The following is a 19,860-nucleotide window of genomic DNA, read 5'->3' as shown; positions in this document are numbered from 1 at the left end:
GTATCAGTTAAGTCTTCAGGAAGCAAACTTTACCCACAATGTGAAAACTTCAGTACATATATGTGTGTGTGTGTGTGTGTGTGTGTGTGTGTGTGTATTTCTGGAGCACATTTATAAGGGACAGCACTTCCTTTGAAAAAAGTAAATTCACTTAAACTACATTTTGGTCACTTAAGAAGCTATTTTTGTAAAGAGAAGCATCTAACATGACATGCATGACTGGCTTTGAGCACAGCCGCCCCATGCAGAGCGGAACATTGCACAGGCTCTCGCTTTTAGCCCTCCCGTGAAGGCCCGTGCCAGGTCATAACGAAGGTCAGCCAATCACAGTGACGATGATGTACCTGCAGAGCTACAATTTGAACTCTTCTGCTGACCAACTCAAGTTTCTCTAAATGTCCATTTATGTGCAAAGATTTTCCCAGTATGTTATTAGGAGTATGAGGGTCTAGAGGCCGGCTTGGCCGTTAAAAGGCACTTGCTTGCAAAGCCCGATGGCCCAGCTTTGATTCCCCAGTACCCAGGTAAGGGCAGATGCACAAAGTGGTGCAACATCTGGAGTTCGTTTGCAATGGCAGGAGACCCTGGCATGCCTCCTCTCATATTCTCCCATCTCACTCTCTTTGTCAAATAAACAAATAAATAAGTAAAATTTCAGAGCAGATTGAGACAAACCAGTTTACTGAAACGCGGCATAGTGGTGCACACTTTTAATCCCACTACTTGGGAGGCAGGGGCAGGAGGATCGATGTGAGTTTGAGGCCAGCCTGGGACTACAGAGGGAACCTACCTCAAAATTCACCCCCCAAAAAAGGAGTATGGGGGATCAACGGGAATCGTGACATTTCCTTTCTTAGTATTCTAATAAATGGGAGCTATCAGGAGCACTTTGGAAAGGTCCTTGACCTATTTTCTCCATAATACTCATCAGTTACTATAGATCTAATAGTAATGGTGAACGTTCACACAAGTACTCTGCCAGAGAACTCACGAGAGTTAATGCAGTAAATGCAGAAGGTAAGCGAGCAGTTAGCGCCACTGGCTGCGCGCACAACAAGCCGGCTGTCCTGCAGCGCGGCGCAAAGATGGTGCAGCTCAGCGCAAGGAACGCTTCTCAGGCGCACTGCGGCACAGAAGTCCATGCAGAAGGCCCACATCACTTCATTTCTTTTTGTTTAGATGAAGCCCCCCTCGCCCCACCTACCTCCCGACAATTGTAAGTAGGGACACATAATGAAAATGGTCCAGTACCAGGGAAAGTGCCCAGTAAGGAGTGCGAACGTACAGAAAGGTCTCCATGGTGACTCATCTGTGCCATGAGCTTCAAAGCTGGCAAGGTTACCACCTCTAAGGAAGACAGACGCCTTTTCAGAGTCATCAAACAGCGATCTATTTTGGGCTACTTATTTTTATGTAAAATGCTAAGAATGGAAAATAGTATTATTTCTTACCCATTTAAATGTAGGAAACCATTATATTACTACATACAGACACCAAATGAAGAAGAAATAGAGGAGAAACCAATGAATGGAAAGGGACTTGCAGAGACTGATAACGACCACACCACTCTACTTACTTGCACTGTGCGTGATAATACTTGATAAGGTTCTGCAGCAGATCCACCCCCTTTTTGGTCTTGATTTCATTCACTTTAATAAGATACTGTGGAAATAAAGGAGAATTTTAGGTTGTTAGGTGCAGACAGGGCTGTGGAGTCTCAGGCTCAGGTGGGAGACCACCACTTCTGATCTTACACAAGTTGGGGGCCGTTGATGACCTCGAGACCGGGGGGGCTCATATCAGGGGATGCTGGTTCGGCACACTCCAAGTGCACACAGCAAAAGTGTCAGAGTGTTAGCACTTTATAAGGTCTCACGGTTAGTTTATGAGATGGGCAGAAATGAAGCACAGCAGAACATTCTGGCGCAGTGGATCTCAAACGTACAGCTCATGCCATCCCGATAGATGGACTAGGCTCTAGGGACACAAGTAGAAAGCATTCTCTCTGAGGATGGACCGTAAACCAGGGTGGTGAATCAGAAAAAAAAAAAAAATCTTAGTCAACAAGAAAATAAAACACCTCACTATTAATGTATGCAGTGAATGAAATAGTACTGGCCTTCATTTTTCATTGCTGCCTGACACTGTCTACTCTGTGTGCTTCTTGCTTGCTTATTTTATTATAAGAGTTCATGAACAGGAAATTTCAAGGAGCCCATGGTTTATGAGGAAGAAAAAAAAGCCACTCAAATTCAGGAGAAAACCTTAAAACTGAGCAAACTTTCCACATACATTTTCTGAAAACGGAGACAGTTTTCCCTATTCATAGGCAGCACCCGAAGGCATCTCTAGGAGAGCGCGAGCTCAGTTTGAGCGCCACGGCCCCAAGCTCAAGGCAGCATGCTTTCCATGGCACTTTTCCACCAACAGGCTTCTTACAGGGTAACTTCATTTAAGCTCAAACAGGACCCATGATTAAAAATAGAAACACATGCTCTAAACTTGCAATACTCACTGGTATCAGCCTCTCACCACTCACCAGTATTCCCCCACATTCACTCACAAGCAACATTAAGGTTCTCACCAAAGAATCCCGTTTTGGCTTAGAGCCCCACAGGACCAAGGCTCAAAATGAGACAACAGTGCAATGGCGGATCCCAAAGGGCTTGGAGAAAAAGGAGATGAGAATCCTTAAGAAACGGTCCCCTTCTCAGTGACCAAACACAGCCTCCTTTTAGCATAAATCAGCCTGCGGACGAGCAGGGGACAGCACAGTTATGGCCAAGTGCGGCCAGGGAGGGCAGGCCGGCTCCTACCTCACACATCTGCAGCTGGAAGAGGCGCCGCTCCTTCTCCATCTCTTCCGCAATCTCGGCTCCCGTTATCTCGGTGCGGATCATCCCATGCTGCTTTGCGTGCTCTCTTTTCTCCTTCTCGATTTTTGTACTGCAATGAAGGCAGACCCCATTACTTTTAAGACAAGCTTGTATCACATGAAAGATTAACCCTAAAACAGGCTGGGGACATTGGCTCAGTCAGTAGTAAAGTGCTTGCTGTGATGGCCTGAGGACCTGAATTTGACCTCCAGAACCATGTAAAATTCCAGGTATGGTGGCAAGTACCCGTAACCCCAGAGCTGGGGAGGCAGAGATATTCCTGGGGGGTGCTAGCCAGCCTAACGAGCCAAGTGAGAGCCCAGACCATCTGACCAAAGGTGGACAGAGTTCCTGAGGATGACACCTGAGGTTGTCTTCTGGTCTCAGCATGCACGCACACATACAGCAATAAAATGTTTGTTTTTTACTTATTTATTGAGGGGGAGGAGACTAGATGTGCCAAGGCCTCTAGCTACTGCAAATGAACTCCCCGTGGGGGCTGGAGTGATGGCTTAGTTATTAAGGTGCTTGCCTGTGAAGCCTAAGGACCTAGGTTCAATTCCCTAGGACCCATATTAGCCAGATGCACAAGGTGACACATGTTTCTGGAGTTCGTTTGCAGTGGCTAAAAGCCCTGGCACACCAATATTCATTCATTACACACACACACACACACACACACCCACACACACCACACATATGCCTCTTTATATCCTTATATAACATATATTATAAAAATAATAAAAAAAGAGCGAACTCAATACAAGCTCTGGGCCCTGGGAGATGACGGGGAGATGAGTGTCAATGAGGGTTCATGATCTGTGTCACAGGTACTACACTGGGAGGGGGGGCGATGACGATAATGGAGAGGCCATGTGCATATGCATAGCAGAAAACCTCTGTATCGCCACTCAAAAAAGGAAGGCTTTTGGGCTGAGGACAGTCCAGGGAACGACTTGCCTAATGCACAAGGTCGTGGGTTCAAGCTCAGCAAGACAAAGATATCTTTCTAAACAAACCACATTGATGCCTTTCTCTCAATGAGAGCCTCTTGTTATTTCTGAACCACTAATGGCAGAACACGGGAACTCTGAAGAAGAAACCTAAGTTCAAAGACATCATATTGTTATTTTTGTCTAGGAAGTTTCTTACATTTTCACTTGGTTCATATACTTGATGGATCCATAAAAGTCTGCTACAACTTGGGACTAAATTTTGATATTGACTTTTGTTAGGTAAAGTCCTTTTTAATGAAAAAGAAGCAGAGAGTTGGATGCCTGAGGTTCTTCTTGACTACTGGCAGATAAGACTCAGAGATACTTCCAGATGATTAAAGCACATGACAGATCTTTGCAAGCACGCTTAACAACTGGCCAAGGGTAATTCCCAACAGCCTTTCAACCTGAGCCAGTCCCACTTGTCACTGGACGGCACAGAAAGAACTACCTGATGATTCATGTTCACATGTTATTTGACAACGAATTGTTATCACTAATAAACAACAGAGCCAGGGATGGTGGCGCACTGCTGTGATGTGCACACTCAGAGGCAAAGCAGAAGGACCTTAAGTGTGTGGACCGCACGGGAGAACCTAGTGAGTTCAAGGCCAGATCAGCCACATGGTGAGGCCTTGTTTGAGTCCAAGAAGTGTGAAGGATGTAGCTCAGAGGTAGAGGGCTTGCAGAGCGCGTGGGAAGCTCTAGGTCTGACCCCAGCATCACAGAAACAAGCATCCAAGAATACTTAACAGAAACTATTAAGTTACTACCCAGTTAACAAGGGCTTCAGCACGTTAATTTTTGTCTGCACAAACCCTGAGCACTAGACAACTTTTATCTTACCCAGGACCAACAAGGTAAAATATCCTAGCTCAAAGTCAAGGTCAAGGTTACAGAACTGGTAAGATCTGAAATTTGTGATCCTTAATTACTACATCTCACTGCCTCCTGAATTCTACACAGAAGAAAACCGCAGAAAATCCGCCTCAGTTCAAAGATAAATTAACTTCATTGTTGTGTGTAGTTTGTTTTCTGCAAAATAACCACAACTGAATGATGTTTAACTACCTTAAACATACAAATATGTTTTCCTACTCCGCCACAATACTTGAATACAAAGAAATTTATCTTAGGAAAGTAATTTGCAGATAGGAATTTATTTATTTTTTTTTTTTAAAGTGAAACCACTTCTTTTGTGATGTTCTAAACTAGAAGTCATTGAGTTCACGCTTCCGGTGGTTCCTCAGTCCTCATGACCCACCTTCTATACGCAGAGACACAGTGCCCCCAGCACTCACTCAATCTTGGCTAACTGTTGAGAATGTTTTGGTTTTCAGTTGCTTCTTAGCTGTCCATGAGGAAAATTGTTCCTAAGACGGCCAGTCCTCAGCAATGCTTACAGAAACCACTGCACGAGGAGGCGGGGAACGTGCTTCAGCCTGAATTTCTTCCTTTGCGTCTGCTTTCACCTGCTTTCACCGTTGATGCCTATGGTTCTCCAAGTGTATAGCCAAGACTTTAATGTCTCCTCCTCCTCTGCTGGGCTGTTTCTAATCTCTTAGCGTACTAATCAGCATGCAACACAGGATGCGCAGGTTGGTGCCCACGTCACCCCAGTATCTGGAGACTGAGGCAGTTTGACACTAAGTAAGTTTGACACTAGCCTCGTCTACGATCTCCCTCGTTGACACAGGCAAGCATAGGGACAGTGTGACCACCAGGGGTTCTATCTGGCGTGGGTGAAACATGCACCCCTTTCCTAGTGATGCACTTGGCAACCTGGGGCCTGCTGCTGTGCTGCGCTGCACATACACACCACTCCAACAACGCAATAGGTTGCTCCTCCCTTGGCAACCCCTTGGTCTCTCCTCTTCTGTGATTAGTTTCCAGTCAAACATGTCCTGAAACACTTCCCGAAACAACAGGCAAGGGGCTAACCCAGCCTGGACTAGTTTTGCGGGCATGCACAGTAAAGTGTGTTCTCTGAGTGACCTTTCAAGGAAAATATACTTACTTACCATTGTACACCCATATATACTTGGGCATATAGATGATTAAAATCAGATGCATTGCAGGAAAGGGTATGTGCCGTAAAGACAACATAAGCCTGTCAATAAAAATAGAATGACTACTCTACATCACCCCCGCAGCCAATGCTGCCTCTTTTGGGACCCTATAAGGAGCCTCTTGGGCACTCTAGCTCGGAAGCCACTGTTCCCTTGCAGTGTACTAAAGCTCCTTGCTGCTCTGTTGTCTGTGTGCATCTCCAGTGTTTTGAACAAGACACCATTAGTATGCAAATACAGAGACCACCACTTCCATCACCCTTCACAAGAGCCCCTGAACCAGCACTGCGTTTCACAGCTCAGGCTCAGGTCAGACATGATGTGACCCCCAGCTTAATAGCTACTAACTTTATGACCTTCCAGAGCTTCGCAGCCTCTCCAGACTTCATTTTCCTGTGCATGCAGAGATGAGAGCTGTGCGCTGATATGCGTGCTGTGTCATGAAGATCTTGGCAGGCAGAAGGCGATCAAAAGATTAGCTATTACTTTTATTATTTCCCAGCTGCCATATTATATAGAAATTTAAATGACCTATAGTTACTAACCATAAGGAAAGGAAAGTTGTCTAAGGCATGGGCCTACAACCTGATAATTCATATTAACAACCAGAAATTCCAAAATAATTGACTTTTCCCACCCCTTCTGGAAATAGGTCTGGCCCTGTATTTCAGGCTGGCCTTAAACTCACTTTGTAGCGTAGGCTTGCCTCAAATTTTCAGTGATCCTCCTGCTTCAGCCTCCCAAGTGCTGGGATAACAGTGTGCGACACCATGCGTGACAGCCACTTTTAGCATTAGTTAATGGGGTTACGCCCTTTCCCCAGTCACTTCTCCTGATGAAACTTAGGACAGTAGTAAGGCAAATCAAAGTACCACTTACAACTTTGTCTCATAATCTTTCCAGGCTTTGTCAAATGGCTTCTTGAGATCCTTAATAAGAGAAAACAAAACTTGTTTTTGCATGAAATGAATAAATAACCAGAAAAAAAATCTTGGCACAAAAAACATTCTTTATAGGATATTTAAAACTTTATTCAAGACAATTTGGTGCACATTATACCCATTTATTCATTCCATGTGGGAAGTGAGAGGGAGGTAGGGAGGGTGGGCGTTCCTGTCCACCTGTAGCTCTGAGAGCCCGGCCAGGGACAGTGACGCTTGGAGAAGCAAATGTAAGGCCCAGCTTCTCTCCTACTGCCGAGGCTCTCGCTAACACAAGTGCCCAATCTTACTCTTCTGTAATGTGAAGTGGACCATCTTTTCCAATAAGCATTTTCCAAGAACTTTCATCTTACGGTGAAAATGTTCAGAGTACTTTTCAAATACAAGTACTGCTATGATCATAAAAGAGGGAAAAAAGTCAATCCTTTCAGAGTGGAAATCACAATTTCTCAACACTTACCCCTTTGACTCCCTTTAGGTCTCCTTTTAACAGGGAATCCAAGGTGAAGACCACATTGTGGCTCAGACCCTGCAGCTGCAAATCAAACAAAGACGGCACACAGTTACCAGAATGCACAAACAAACTGCGACATCAGTCCCGATGACGGGGCCACGAGGGGCTGTATGTGCCTCACTTTGCTGAGCCTGTGCGACACCGTCCTGGCTACACAGCGTGCCACTTCTATCTGTAGCTGAAGAAAGGGGACAGAGGAGTCTCCTGTGAAGACCACAGCAGGAGGGCGGGCGCGGCAGCATGGCTGTGGAGGAGACGCCTTCTCACGCACGGCCACGGCGCGTGTACACGAGGCTCCTGCTACTTCAGCACTTCCACCAAGATTGCAGCTTTTGACTTTGCTTCAGCTGCCAGTCAGATATGCAAGTATTTCCTTTTTGTACTCATTTATAGCATGTTTGAGAATCTGAAATTCCCTGTTTGTCTCCCACATGAGGACACAGAAGCTAGGACAGAACCCCCGACTGCCCTGTTCACATCTGCGCACTCTCTTTATTTGCATATAGTTTTGAGCCTGGGTTTGACCATGTGGTCCAGGATGGCCTTGAAATCACCATCTCGCTGTCTTAGCCTCACAGGCATATGCCACCACACTCAACTAAGAGAAGATCTTTAAAGTGCCAGCTACAGCTGGCAATAGATTTTCACTACCCTAGGGCCTTGGTCTGGTACAAGAGTGCAGAGGAAGAGCTGGAGACAGCCGTGAAAGGAGCAAGCAGCCCAGGACCGAGGACTGCGCAGAGATGAGCAAAACTCCGTTGCTGCCTCTAGAGGGCGTGCTCTCTCTACAGCAGGAAGCTAGTCTACATGTGGCCACAGGCAGAGGTGTGAAGACCTGCAACAGAGAGCCCCTGATGGACTCCTGCTGACCTCTCACCACATCAGGCAGTGTGTGTGTGTGTGGGGGGGGGGTGCCCCACTGCCAGAATGAGTTAACACACACGCTAGTTTACTTCCTGATAAAGACATGCTTATTTTTGGAGTGCCACGGGATGCAAACTGTGAATACGGAAACGGGGCCGAGGGAGCAGAGAACCAAGGCCTTCCCTGACTCTGAGCTGCCCCCACTGCTCTGTGCTCCCTCTCGCCGTGGGCTTCCTGACATCTCTACACCACTCTACCTCTTTGCCCTCCTTAAACCCTTGCCGACTTTACATCCAAGGACAGTAACCACCACCAAAGGACTTAGGTCACCAACCACACAAACCCGTGCAGGAGGCCCGGCCCTCTCCCAGACAGAAAGACAGGTTGGCCGGCAGGTCTGAGGGCTACGGGCACTCTGCTCTGCAGAGATCTAGGACAGGGGTTTTGAGAAGTGGGATAAAAAGGCCATTTAGAATTTGTAATTGTTCGGGGTCCTCCAAATGGCCATAGTGTGACACAACAGACTATCTCGATGTCTGGAGAGCAACAGGAAGGGACCATGCCCACAGGGTATCTTGGGGTAAGGGGGAGAACAAGGGAGGTAATAATGAAAAAGAAAGAAAAACGCTGAAACGCACCAGCCTTAGGTATGAGCGGGCAGAAACCAAGGGGAAGAGGACTCTTTGCCCCAGGTGGTCATTCTGGTACCCTTTCTCTGATCTACTGCTGTCCTATGCATCTTCCCAGTGAAGTCGGGGCCTCCCCACCCCATCCCCCACCAACCAAGCCAATCCTGTGCTCATGAAGATCCTTACACCGCTGCCAAAGCCCTTCCCACCCTCATCGCTGCAACTCCGCCAGTATGCTGGCTTGCCTCTCACGCCGGAGTGCAGGGCCTGTCACCCTGGGGTGCAGGCAAGCTCCCTGGGAACAGGACCTGTGTGTCCACTGCTTTATGAAATACAGTATGGTATGTGCACAAGGCTCTTCTTAGAGGGTGACCCCTGTTGATGGAATGTAAGTGCTTATTGGTAGGGTTAACCGAGGTGATTATGAACTAATGAAGAGTGAATGCTCTTTATGCCTCACCAGAAATACCTGCAAGGAAACTATTTATGTGATAAAAGCTGGGTGTAAAAAAAAAGTACTTATGCAGGGGTGAAGTGATATGACTACAACCTGTGTTACACATATACATGTAACACATACGTAACACAGGTTGTAGTGAGAGTTGTAGTGGTTTGAATGTAAAGCGCCCTCCTCGTAGACTCATGCGTTCGAGTACTTGATCCCCAGTTGGTGGCACATTTTGGGAAACTGGTCGAGCCTTTCTGGAAGTGTGTCAGTGGGGGTAGGCTTGGGGTTTGCCAGTTTAGCCCTCTGCTAAGTAAGGAGCTCACTCTGTCCTTCCTTCTGCTGATGAGACACTGCCGTGCCCACTGCTCACTCCTGCGATGCTTTCCCAACCTTGATGAAACCTCCCTCAACAAATGTGAGCTGGTAATAAGCCTTGCCCTTCCACAAGCTGTTTCTGAATGGGTGGTTATCCCAACAAGAAGAAAGGAACTGCTACAAGGCTCTGTGCTGTTAAGAATCTGGACATTCTAGCCCTGGGACTCTGCAGCATACCTCCTGGTATGGTAACTGAGGACACCTCTGGACTAAGGAGGAAAGGCCACCTTCAGTCCCAGCCCATACCTCTGCACAACACCCAAGGCCTTCTCTTCTCATAAGACCCTCTCCCTGCACCTCACTCACTCTTTTGCTTCAGGTACACACATCCTCCTTTTCTTCTCTGACGTACACCCCCACTCTCTCTCTCTTCACTCTCTCTCACTCCTTTCTGTCCTTTCTTCCCCTTCCCCCTTCAATAAAGTAGGGGGCAAGAAATTGTGAGTCACATGATCCAAAATGTCCCTCCCTTTTTTTCTTTTTTTTTAAATCAGATCACACCAGTCTATCCTGATGTATTAAGAATTTGGACTCAAAAAATTGCCTAACTTGGTTCTCCACTGTGAACCACAATTCTAGCATAGGCTCAAATCACTTCTAAAGAAATGCATCGTCATTTGTTGACTCAAGTTCCCAAGAATGGAAGTTGGAGAGGTTTTTTTTTTTTTTTTCATTAAAAATTTTAAAACATGTAATGCACTATTTGCTCAAAAGGTCAAAATTCAAAACAAATGATAAAGAGGCAGTGTTTATAAATGTATTTTAACTTTTAGTCCTAAATAATGGTTTTCATCAATGCCTCAAATCCTTTGTGAAAGAAGCAAGAGCCATTACTGCTACCTTGACTTGACAGCTGTACTACGAAATAGCAGCAAGGGAATGATGACATCCACGGTCAGCGCTGAAGTAAAGATCACTGTGGAGCAAAAGCCCCCGCACAGTCGTGAGCTGACCACACACAGTTCCCTTTTAATGCCGTCCCTGTGTAGGGCTTGAGACAGGGTCTGTGGCTGCTCTGGTGGAAAACCCCAGGAAGTGGGAATGCCTGTGTGTTATCTATCTGCACCTGTACTCTGGAGGTGGGGGTCGGAAGAAGCCAGCAAGACAAGACATAGATTAGACATTCAGATTTTTCCAGCGACTCAGTCTACGCAGAAGCTACAGGAATTTATTTTCTAGCTTCTAACTGATTTCCCAGGAGAAAGTGGCAAGCAGTGACTCTGTAAAGACACAGAAAGGGCAAAGAGGAAGCAGACCAGGGCCAGGGAAGGGGCCTTCAGGAAATACTCATGGATTTTTTTTTTCTCTCCTGGAAATCTCAACGAAGAAAAATCTGTTGAGTCAAGTATTTTAGGGTATTGTTCTGTGAAAGAGGTGGGATACATGATTTCAGCCATAACGTTCATTTTCACTTGGTCGTTCTTTCAGGAATCCTTTTTGTGCCTGGAGCGTTCTGCTGAATTAGGTCTAAAGGTCATCTTCACAGGCAGTTCCAGTGAGGTCGCAAACCAGGGTAACGCAGACGGGCACATCTCCCGTTACCACCTCCATTAGCTTTTGGTGGGATCTCTCCAAAGCCGTTAACATTTACCATGGAATTATTTCCCCTTCATTTTACTGGGATTCTATTGGTTATTCTATGCCTCGTAACTCAGATTCCAAACCATTTCCTTTCTTCTATCAGGTCTAATTAGCATAGGTTCCTTATGTGATTCCAGGCTGTACAAAGTGGAGAGGCTACCCAGACCTGAGACTGAAGGCCTGACTGATCAGAGTTTCATCTCCTAGGACCCACGCAGCTGCCTGGGTATGGCCACGCATGCCTTCAACACAGAGCCCGAGGGAGCAGAGACTGGAAAATCACTGTGGCTCTCCAGTCAGCCACTATGACAATGCGAAACACAGTTCCTGGTTCCGAGAGTGACTCTGTCTCAAGGAAACAATGGAATGAATTCCTGTTTTCCTTTGGCCTCCACCCACCATAAATACCACACTTGGAAAGTACATTTTTATCTGTGGATTGTGACACACAACTATAATCACAGCACTTAGGAGGCTGAGGCTGGGGGCTTGTCATTTTAAGGTCAGCCTGGGCTACATAGCAAGGCCCAGTGTTACAGTTGCCTTCCTGCCAATGACAGAAAGCCCTTGACCAAGAGCAGCTGACTGAGAGAGAGGGTTTATTTTGGCCTATAGACTTGAGGGGAAGCTCTAGGATGGTAGGGAAACCATGGCATGAGTAGAAGCTGGATATCACCTCCTGGCCTACATTAGATGGACAATAGCAGCAGTGGAGTATGCCAAACATAGCAAGGGGGAACTGGCTATAATACCCTTAAGCCCACCCCCCAACAACCCATCTCCAAGAGGATCCAATTCCCAACTGCTAGCAGCTGGGGACCAAGCATTCCGAACACACGAGCTTATGGGAGGGGGGGACATGACTCGAACCACACCCAGTCTCCAAAAAAGTACATATATATATCTATTTTATTAGCAAAAAATACATTAAAAACCACTTTGGAAATGATATTTAGGTGTGGTAAATATATCAGCTTTCCAAGCAAGTACATATTTAATTTTGTTCCTTAAAAAAGGGCTATTTCCACCACCAGTCCACACATCAAAGACCACCCAACATTTGTAAGATGTTAGAGATGACTGCAAAAGGGGCTGGTTGAAGCATATAATTGCAATGTTGTCTTTGATTTTTTTAAAAAAGGACTTATTGCAAGTGTGTTGGTTCCAGCTGCTGAAGGCAACTTCATCCAGCATTTTCTTCTAAGTACAGGAAAATATATCCTACCCTGACTTTTTTGTCTCTTTGTACAGATTTCCACAAAAGCAATGTTACCATTTACCGATGTACCACTACCTGCCTCACCTCACCAGGTGAGCTTCTGAGGGAAGGAGGGACCTCGGGTCCCACAACAGGTGCAAAGGCCACACAGCCTGCCTTAGCTTTGCCCTAGCTGGCAGACTAACAGTCGACAGGGTGCTGCCCAGTAGTGGAATTGATTCCTCTTCTTACTTTGAGGGAAGACAACAATCCAGCTCTACAAATGGGGCGTCCCTGATTCCTGCATGCACACAAGGCTGTCTAATGAACAAGGACGTAATGTGCCTGCCCTGCCAGCCCTCACTCATCTTGACAGGCTCGCCCCACGGCCTGCTCGTCTCTCTCCTTCCCTTCTCCACACAGAAACAGTCTCTCTCAAAGTATAGCTAATGCAAATCTGCTGACTTGCTTAACACATCGGAAAATCCAATTAAAATAATGAGCCAGCTCCCAGCAGTTAGCCGACAATTCCCTGGTATAAATTAGGTTTTCTGTCTAGTGTTAACTCCTTCGCGCCCCACACACTTACTGACTACCTTGAAGCTACTTAAAACCAGCATCTGGAGATCATCATGTTAAGTGAAATAAACCAGACTCAGAAAGACACTGTTTCCTCTCGTATAAGCAATCTACATTTAAGTTTCTATGTATATGCATATGTAGGTATGCAGGAAAGTTGAAAGGGGGAGGGAGCAAGAGAGGGCAACGGGACGAGTGTGACAGGAAAGCAGAGGAAGGACTACCTGGGAGAGGAGAGGACTGACAAGTAGAATAAGGGGCTGGGCAGGTAGATAAGCACGAAGTGTAATGAGATATACGCACGAGAATGAAAACTCACAGTGAAACCTATCACTCTGTATAATCACTTAAAAGAAAGACAAACATTAAACGAAATTGGTGCCTCAACAACAGGCTATTTTCCAGGGTACCATGACAGAGAGCTACGTCCAGAGACACGCAGCTGCTCGTCACTCTGGACCTGGTCCCTATCCAGCGCCAGCGCACACTACCCAAGGCAGAACTGGCACCAATGAGCTGCCATCATGTCCCACTCATGTCTCTTCAGAAGGCTGTTGATGGTTCTGTTTAATCAGTGTGATGGCTGGTTGTGAGTGTCAGCTACACTGAATTAGAGGACAGGTAGGTTAGCAAAGCACACCTTTGAGTGCATCTGAGTGTGTCGAGACAATTAGATTGTGAGGGCTAGACCTAACGAATGGATTAACTCTTAAGGAACGCTTATAGAACTGTGCTGAAAGTAGGACCTGAAGGCCTGCAGGAGGACACAGGTATGTGGGAGCGTGCCTTTGAGGACTCTATCGTGCCCTGGGCCCCTGTCCACCATGAGCTGCTTTGCTTCACAATAGACTGAACCCTCTAAAATCCTGAGCCACAATAGATAATTCCTCTTTTTAAGTTGTTCTCTTGGGTGTTTTGGTCAATAAAACGTATACCTTTGGCTTCTAAACTACTTCCTTTCCTGTAATGAGCAAGTAGAGTTAACATCAGCTCTTTACCTGAGCCTGCACACCTGGCTGCTCTTCCAGGTACTGCCTTCCCGGCAGCTCTGGCCAGCCCTAGATGTAGACTTTATCAAATCAATAGTTTTGCTGAAGGTGCTTGCTTGCAAAGCCTGCTTTCCTGTCACACTCGTCCCGTTGCCCTCTCTTGCTCCCTCCCCCTTTCAACTTTCCTGCATACCTACATATGCATATACATAGAAACTTAAATGTAGATTGCTTATACGAGAGGAAACAGTGTCTTTCTGAGTCTGGTTTATTTCACTTAACATGATGATCTCCAGATGCTGGTTTAAGTAGCTTCAAGGTAGTCAGTAAGTGTGTAGGCCGCGAAGGAGTTAACACTAGACAGGGCATGGCACCAAGTCACAGAAAAGATACAGCTCCAAAGCCAATTATTCACGATACTATCTTCTTACAGGTATCAAAATGTTGTGAAAACTAGAACATTATGCAATGGACATTATCTTTAGCTGTACGGACCCATTAGACTAAAACTGTGTTAGCTGGTTGCACAGGTGGTAAGGGAGAACAAGAAATTTGCTCATGGATTTGAAGGCTTTTACACCCATAGCACAGTTCACACGACCACCTTACCTGGCGCCCAGTGATTTAAGAGTGGGCAGAGTGCCCTCTGCTCACCCCATCACTAGGCGTGTGCTTGAACGAGGTACTCAACCTTAGAGACCTTGTCTCCTCACTTGTGAAGTGTAAATGATACAACCATGTGCTATTAAAGGGAGTATGTGAGAGAAAGTCACTATCAGTAAACGTAAACAAAAAGAAGTAACTGAGATGAACTCTGTAAGATATGACCATCTTTCTTTTCCTAGGTTTCTTTACATTGGGAAGGCTAAACAGCAGTGGACAAAACACTATAACGATATCATTGCGTTTCATTCTGCAAGGCAGTCTCTGACAATGCAAGACAACACAGCCCATTTTATCATGGTTCACCTAAGGAGAGGAGACTAAATTAGCTTGTTCATTAAAATGATGGAAGCGCAAAACAAAACAAAAAAACAAACAAAAAAAGCCGGGCGTGGTGGCGCACGCCTTTAATCCCAGCACTCGGGAGGAAGAGGTAGGAGGATTGCCATGAGTTCAAGGCTACCCTGAGATGACAGAGTTAGTTCCAGGTCAGCCTGGACCAGAGTGAGACCCTACCTCGAAAAACCAAAAAAAAAAAGAAAACAAAAATGATGGAAGCGGGGATGGGGAGTTGGCTAGGTGGTTAAAGGCGCTTGCTTGCAAAGTTTGCCAGCTCGACTTCAATTCCCCAGTACCCACAGAAAGACAGATACACAATGTGACACACATGTCTGGAGTTCATCTGCAGTGGCAAGAGGCCCTGGTGCACCTATACTCTCTCTCAAATAAAAAATTAAAACAATAAAAAGAAAATGACAAAGGTGGCTGGGGAGGTGGCTTGGTGGCTGAAGGTGCTTGCTTGCAAAGCCTGCTAGCCACTCATGCAAAGCCAAATAGCCACTGGCTGCAGCATCAAGAGACCCTGGCATGCCCATGCGTGCGCGCACACACTAATGTAAGTAATAAGAGATTTAACTTATGCTATCAAAAGTTATGGCTCACAACCACCCTATAAAATGGTCTTAGTTGCACTATATTAATGAGGATACCAGCTCAGAGAGGTTAAGTAACTTGCCCAAGGCCAAAGAGTACGTAAAACATATGTCAGGATATTAACTCCGAATGTCATGCTCAGTTATTTATTCTTTTTGTTTTGCTATAACTTTTAAAGTAATAATCTGAAGTCCGACAGCTGGGATCAACACTCAAGTACCTACATAAGCCAGATGAACAAGGTGGTGCCTGTGCCTGGGGTGTGTACGCAGCGGCAGGGGACCCAGTGCACCCAAGCGTTCTTCTCTCTCTGCTGTCTTAAACTGTAACTATGATAATCTATCGCTGCTGCTTCCTACTGAGGTGAACCCAAGCTAAAAGCTCAGGTCTCCCCTATCAAGATGTCGTCAGACCTTCTGCCTTCCACTACGAAGACACCCTCTTCAGCTCCTTGTCCAGCGAGCACTCTCCTTCTCTTCTCACACTTCACCATCTGCCTGGAGCACCCTTCCCCTGGCTACTGGCAAAGAACCCTCCAGATTCAATGGCTCCATCATAAGGACCTGAGCATCCAATCAGGGCTCTTTTGAAATTAATTTCTGTGTGTGTGCATGTGGGCACGTGTGCAGAATGTGTGGTGAGTGCAGATGTGTGCACCTGTGTGGTGGCCAGGAGACATCAGGTGTCCTCTATAGCTCATCTGCTTGTTTCCTTGAGATAGTTTAGCCAAATCGGGAGTCACTACTCGTCAAGTCTGCTGAGCAATTAGCCCCAGTAACTCTCCAGTCTTCGCTCCTCAGAGGATTGGGGTTACAGGCACACCTGGCCACATCCACTTTTATATGGGTGCTGGGGACTGAACCCAGGTGGTCCCACAATCTCACGTCTGAGTGGCAAGCACTTTGACCCATTGAGCCACCCCCTCAGCACCAGGTCCCCTCTGGTCTCCTGCCGGACTCATCCAACAGCAAGGCAGGCTAACTCGCAGAGGTCTGAACGCCATGATTTCTAGTCTGTTCCGACGGATGGGAGGCAGGGGTTGTGTCGCCACTTCTGTGCCACATCAAGCTCTTGGCACAGTGCAGACATGTTATACACACTACATAGAAGGCACTTGGTTGAGTACATGGACGAGCAAATGAATTCTTCTCCAAACCTGGAAAGCGCCTGAGACATGCAGAGTTAGGAAGCTGAACCCCCCTGCTTCACCGGAGTGCTCAGCATCCGAATGGCTCAAGCAGTGGGCAAGTCTCAGAGGGTCCAAACCACTCTTACAATCTGGCTAGGGCTGAAGGACCCTCCACACGGCAGCTGTTAGGCTTATCTGACAACCGGGGAGGAGAAGCTTGGCCAGAGGAGCAGTTCTAATGGGAAGCTGTGCAGGGTCACACTCCATCTCTGCTGCAGTGCAGTGAGGCATTTCTACTGTCCTGTGAAGACACCCTACACCTAGTATGGCACACCTGAGCGCTACAGAAACAAAAACAAACAGACTCAACCGGCGGGGTGGGGGAGGTCACACTCTAAGGGGGGGTGCTTACACTCTAAGGCAGCCTGGGCCCTCACCCAGCAAAGTAAAAGAAAACAGCTATAGAACAGGTCTTTAGTAACCTGCAGTCAGAAGGGCCAAATCCCAAGTCCTAGCAAAATCCTAGACTTTTTGGTGTAGTCCACAATGTGCACTACAGAACGCTGGGCCTAGTGTGGTCCCACCTTTCTGAAAGTCAGAGCTGCCTCAGGAACTTGGGCTTATTTTGACCACAGCAAGCAGGCAGCCAGTGCTGACTGACAATGTCTTTGGCTACTGCGGTTTTTCCATTTCCTAAGTGACTCAAACGCTGCACTGAATTCACAGTCACGAACATTGTTATCAAAGCAAGACAGAATCACAGGATTGTAGACATCCCAAATGAGGCTCCCAAGTATTTGATTTTAGACTGAAACAATGGAAATGTTCTGTGGTGGTTTGATTCAGGTGTCCCCCATAAGCTTAGGTGTTCTGAATGCTAGGTTCCCAGCTGATGGAGATTTGGGAATTAATGCCTCCTGGAGGGAGTGTATTGTGGGGGGTGGGGGCTTATGGGCTTTATAGCCAGTTTCTCCATGCCAGTGTTTGGCACACCCTCCTGTTGCTGTGTCCCACCTTACATTGGCCAGGGGGTGATGTCCACCCTCCGCTCATGCCATCGTTTTCCCCTGCCATCGTGGAGCTTCCCCTCGAGCCTGTAAGCCAAAATAAATCTCTTTTTCCCAGAAGCTGCTCTTGGTTGGGTGATTTCTATCAGCAATGCGAACTGGACTGCAACATGTTCAAAATAGAAAAGTAAGCAAAGCAGGGCACAAGTATACAACAGGCATGCTAGGTTATTAGAACGGAGCTATGGGCAGTGCTTCCGGATCCTGCAGGTCCCTTCTGGGGCTGCCGGTAGTAACGGGAGTGGTGCCCAGCTCCTCACCTGGCCTCAAAAGGCAGCTCAGTGCTGGGCAGCTGTATGCTTCCAACTGGGCTAAGGTTCTTCAGCTCCAGTAATTTATATAACAGAGAAACATTTTCTAAATATACCACTAAGTGGAAAACAGGTGGGCATCATTACAATACAAACCTAATGTCTAAAAAAATTATGACTTCATATATGCACATGAGAAAAAAAAAAAAAGGTTAGGCCGGTGGTGCACACCTTTAATCCTAGCACTTGGGAGGCTGAGGTAGGAGAGTTGCCAAAGTTTGAGGCCACCCTGACTACAGAATGAATTCTAGTTCAAGCTGTGCTAAAGTGAGACCCTGCCTTGAAAAACCAAAAAAGAAGGATCTATCAGCCTCTTTATTCTTCATAGCAGGCAGAGGACTATCGAGTTATTAGAGATTTCCATTTTATTTTTTGCAACAATAAATTGGTATTGTTTTTGTACTCAGACAGTTAATAAGAAATATGACACAAGAGGGAAATATAATCAACTAGGTCTGTTTCTTACTCAACTTGTTCAGTTTTTAGCCCTCTTTTTACCTCTCTCTCATCTTTCTAGACACAGGGACTCATGAACTTGTCCATGCTTGTATTAAATCTGCACTCCTCCTGCCTCAACTTCCTGAGTAGCTGGATTACAGGCTTGTAACATCAGGCCCAGCTTTAATTATTCATGCAAGATACAAATGAGAACGCATGTAGAAAGGCAGAAATAGCAGACCAGCCTAAGAACCTGCAGCTTCTGTCCACAGCAAGGTAATGCCAGCTCTGTGTGCAGAGTGGCTGCTACGTGGACACACTTCAGAAACGAAACCTAAACATGGGCTGGGGAGATGGCTCAGTGGTTAAAGGCACTCGTTTGCAAGGTCTACTGGCCCAGAATCCATTCCCTAGTACCCACGTAAACCCTGACACACAAAGTGGCAATGCGTACAGAGTTGTCAGCAGCAAGATGCCCTGACACATTCATATTCATTCTCTAGCATGAACAAATATATTTCAAAAAAATGAAATCTAAACTTGATTAGTCAAAATTGGGGAAGATGGGGTCCAATGACCTAAGTTTTAGTAAGTTCTTGAGGTGAAACGGTCAAGTCTGAGAACCCCTGCCTTAGACTAAGGGTTGCAACAACAGAAGATCAAACTCCCTTGGAGGAGAGGAGGAACCTCTGCCCCAGGTCTTAGTGAAAGCACTCTGGAGTCTGGGGAAGCCTGGCGTGAAGTGGAAAACAAATCACACCACACTGATGGCATCCCAGGCAGAAAGGAGAAGTACAGCTTTGCTGAAGTGTCCCAGAGAAAAGAGGACAGGTGTGGGGGTGTAGGAGAATGAGAGTAGTTACCAGAAAGAGGGAGTAGCTAAGATTTGTCAAACCAAGACATGTGAGAACGCAAAAGCAAACAGCCTCCAGAGCTGGGTCATGGTTTGAGAGTCAATCTTGACCCTAAGTAGTGTGCTTAAAATGACAATCAGTTTGTGCGTGATCAATTTTCAGACCTTTAATTTCATTTCCATGCATATAATTGTAATTCACAGTATGTAAGCCACAGCAGAGCCATGCTATGACATGAAGTCACATTTTCTTTGCCACCATGAAACATCTCTATCACAGGTGACACAGTTTGCAACAACAAACGCAGGAAGCATTGCAGCAAAATTTGAAAGTCCTTAATAAACCAAACATACCAGCACACACAAGGACAGGGGCATGCCTATTAGTGGACATCATGCCCTTTTCAA

At 46.3% G+C, this 19,860-nt stretch overlaps 1 protein-coding gene across 1 annotated transcript in view; it reads right to left on the bottom strand.

Moving 5' to 3' along the window:
- The window catches only part of Asap1 (ArfGAP with SH3 domain, ankyrin repeat and PH domain 1), a 334,607-nt gene that overhangs the window by 85,770 nt on the left and 228,977 nt on the right, over nucleotides 1–19,860 (bottom strand). The window contains exons 6-9 of the mRNA XM_045143889.1: nucleotides 7,342–7,416; nucleotides 6,820–6,869; nucleotides 2,817–2,946; nucleotides 1,577–1,662 (exon numbers count right to left, since the gene is read on the bottom strand). Coding sequence (XP_044999824.1) covers nucleotides 1,577–1,662; nucleotides 2,817–2,946; nucleotides 6,820–6,869; nucleotides 7,342–7,416 — 341 coding nt within the window. The remainder of the gene's footprint in view (nucleotides 1–1,576; nucleotides 1,663–2,816; nucleotides 2,947–6,819; nucleotides 6,870–7,341; nucleotides 7,417–19,860) is intronic.

The sequence above is a fragment of the Jaculus jaculus genome, chromosome 2, assembly GCF_020740685.1.
Source record: "Jaculus jaculus isolate mJacJac1 chromosome 2, mJacJac1.mat.Y.cur, whole genome shotgun sequence".
NCBI lineage: Eukaryota > Metazoa > Chordata > Mammalia > Rodentia > Dipodidae > Jaculus > Jaculus jaculus.
Note: the sequence above shows the minus strand (reverse complement) of the source record. Positions and strands in the feature narration are given on the sequence as shown.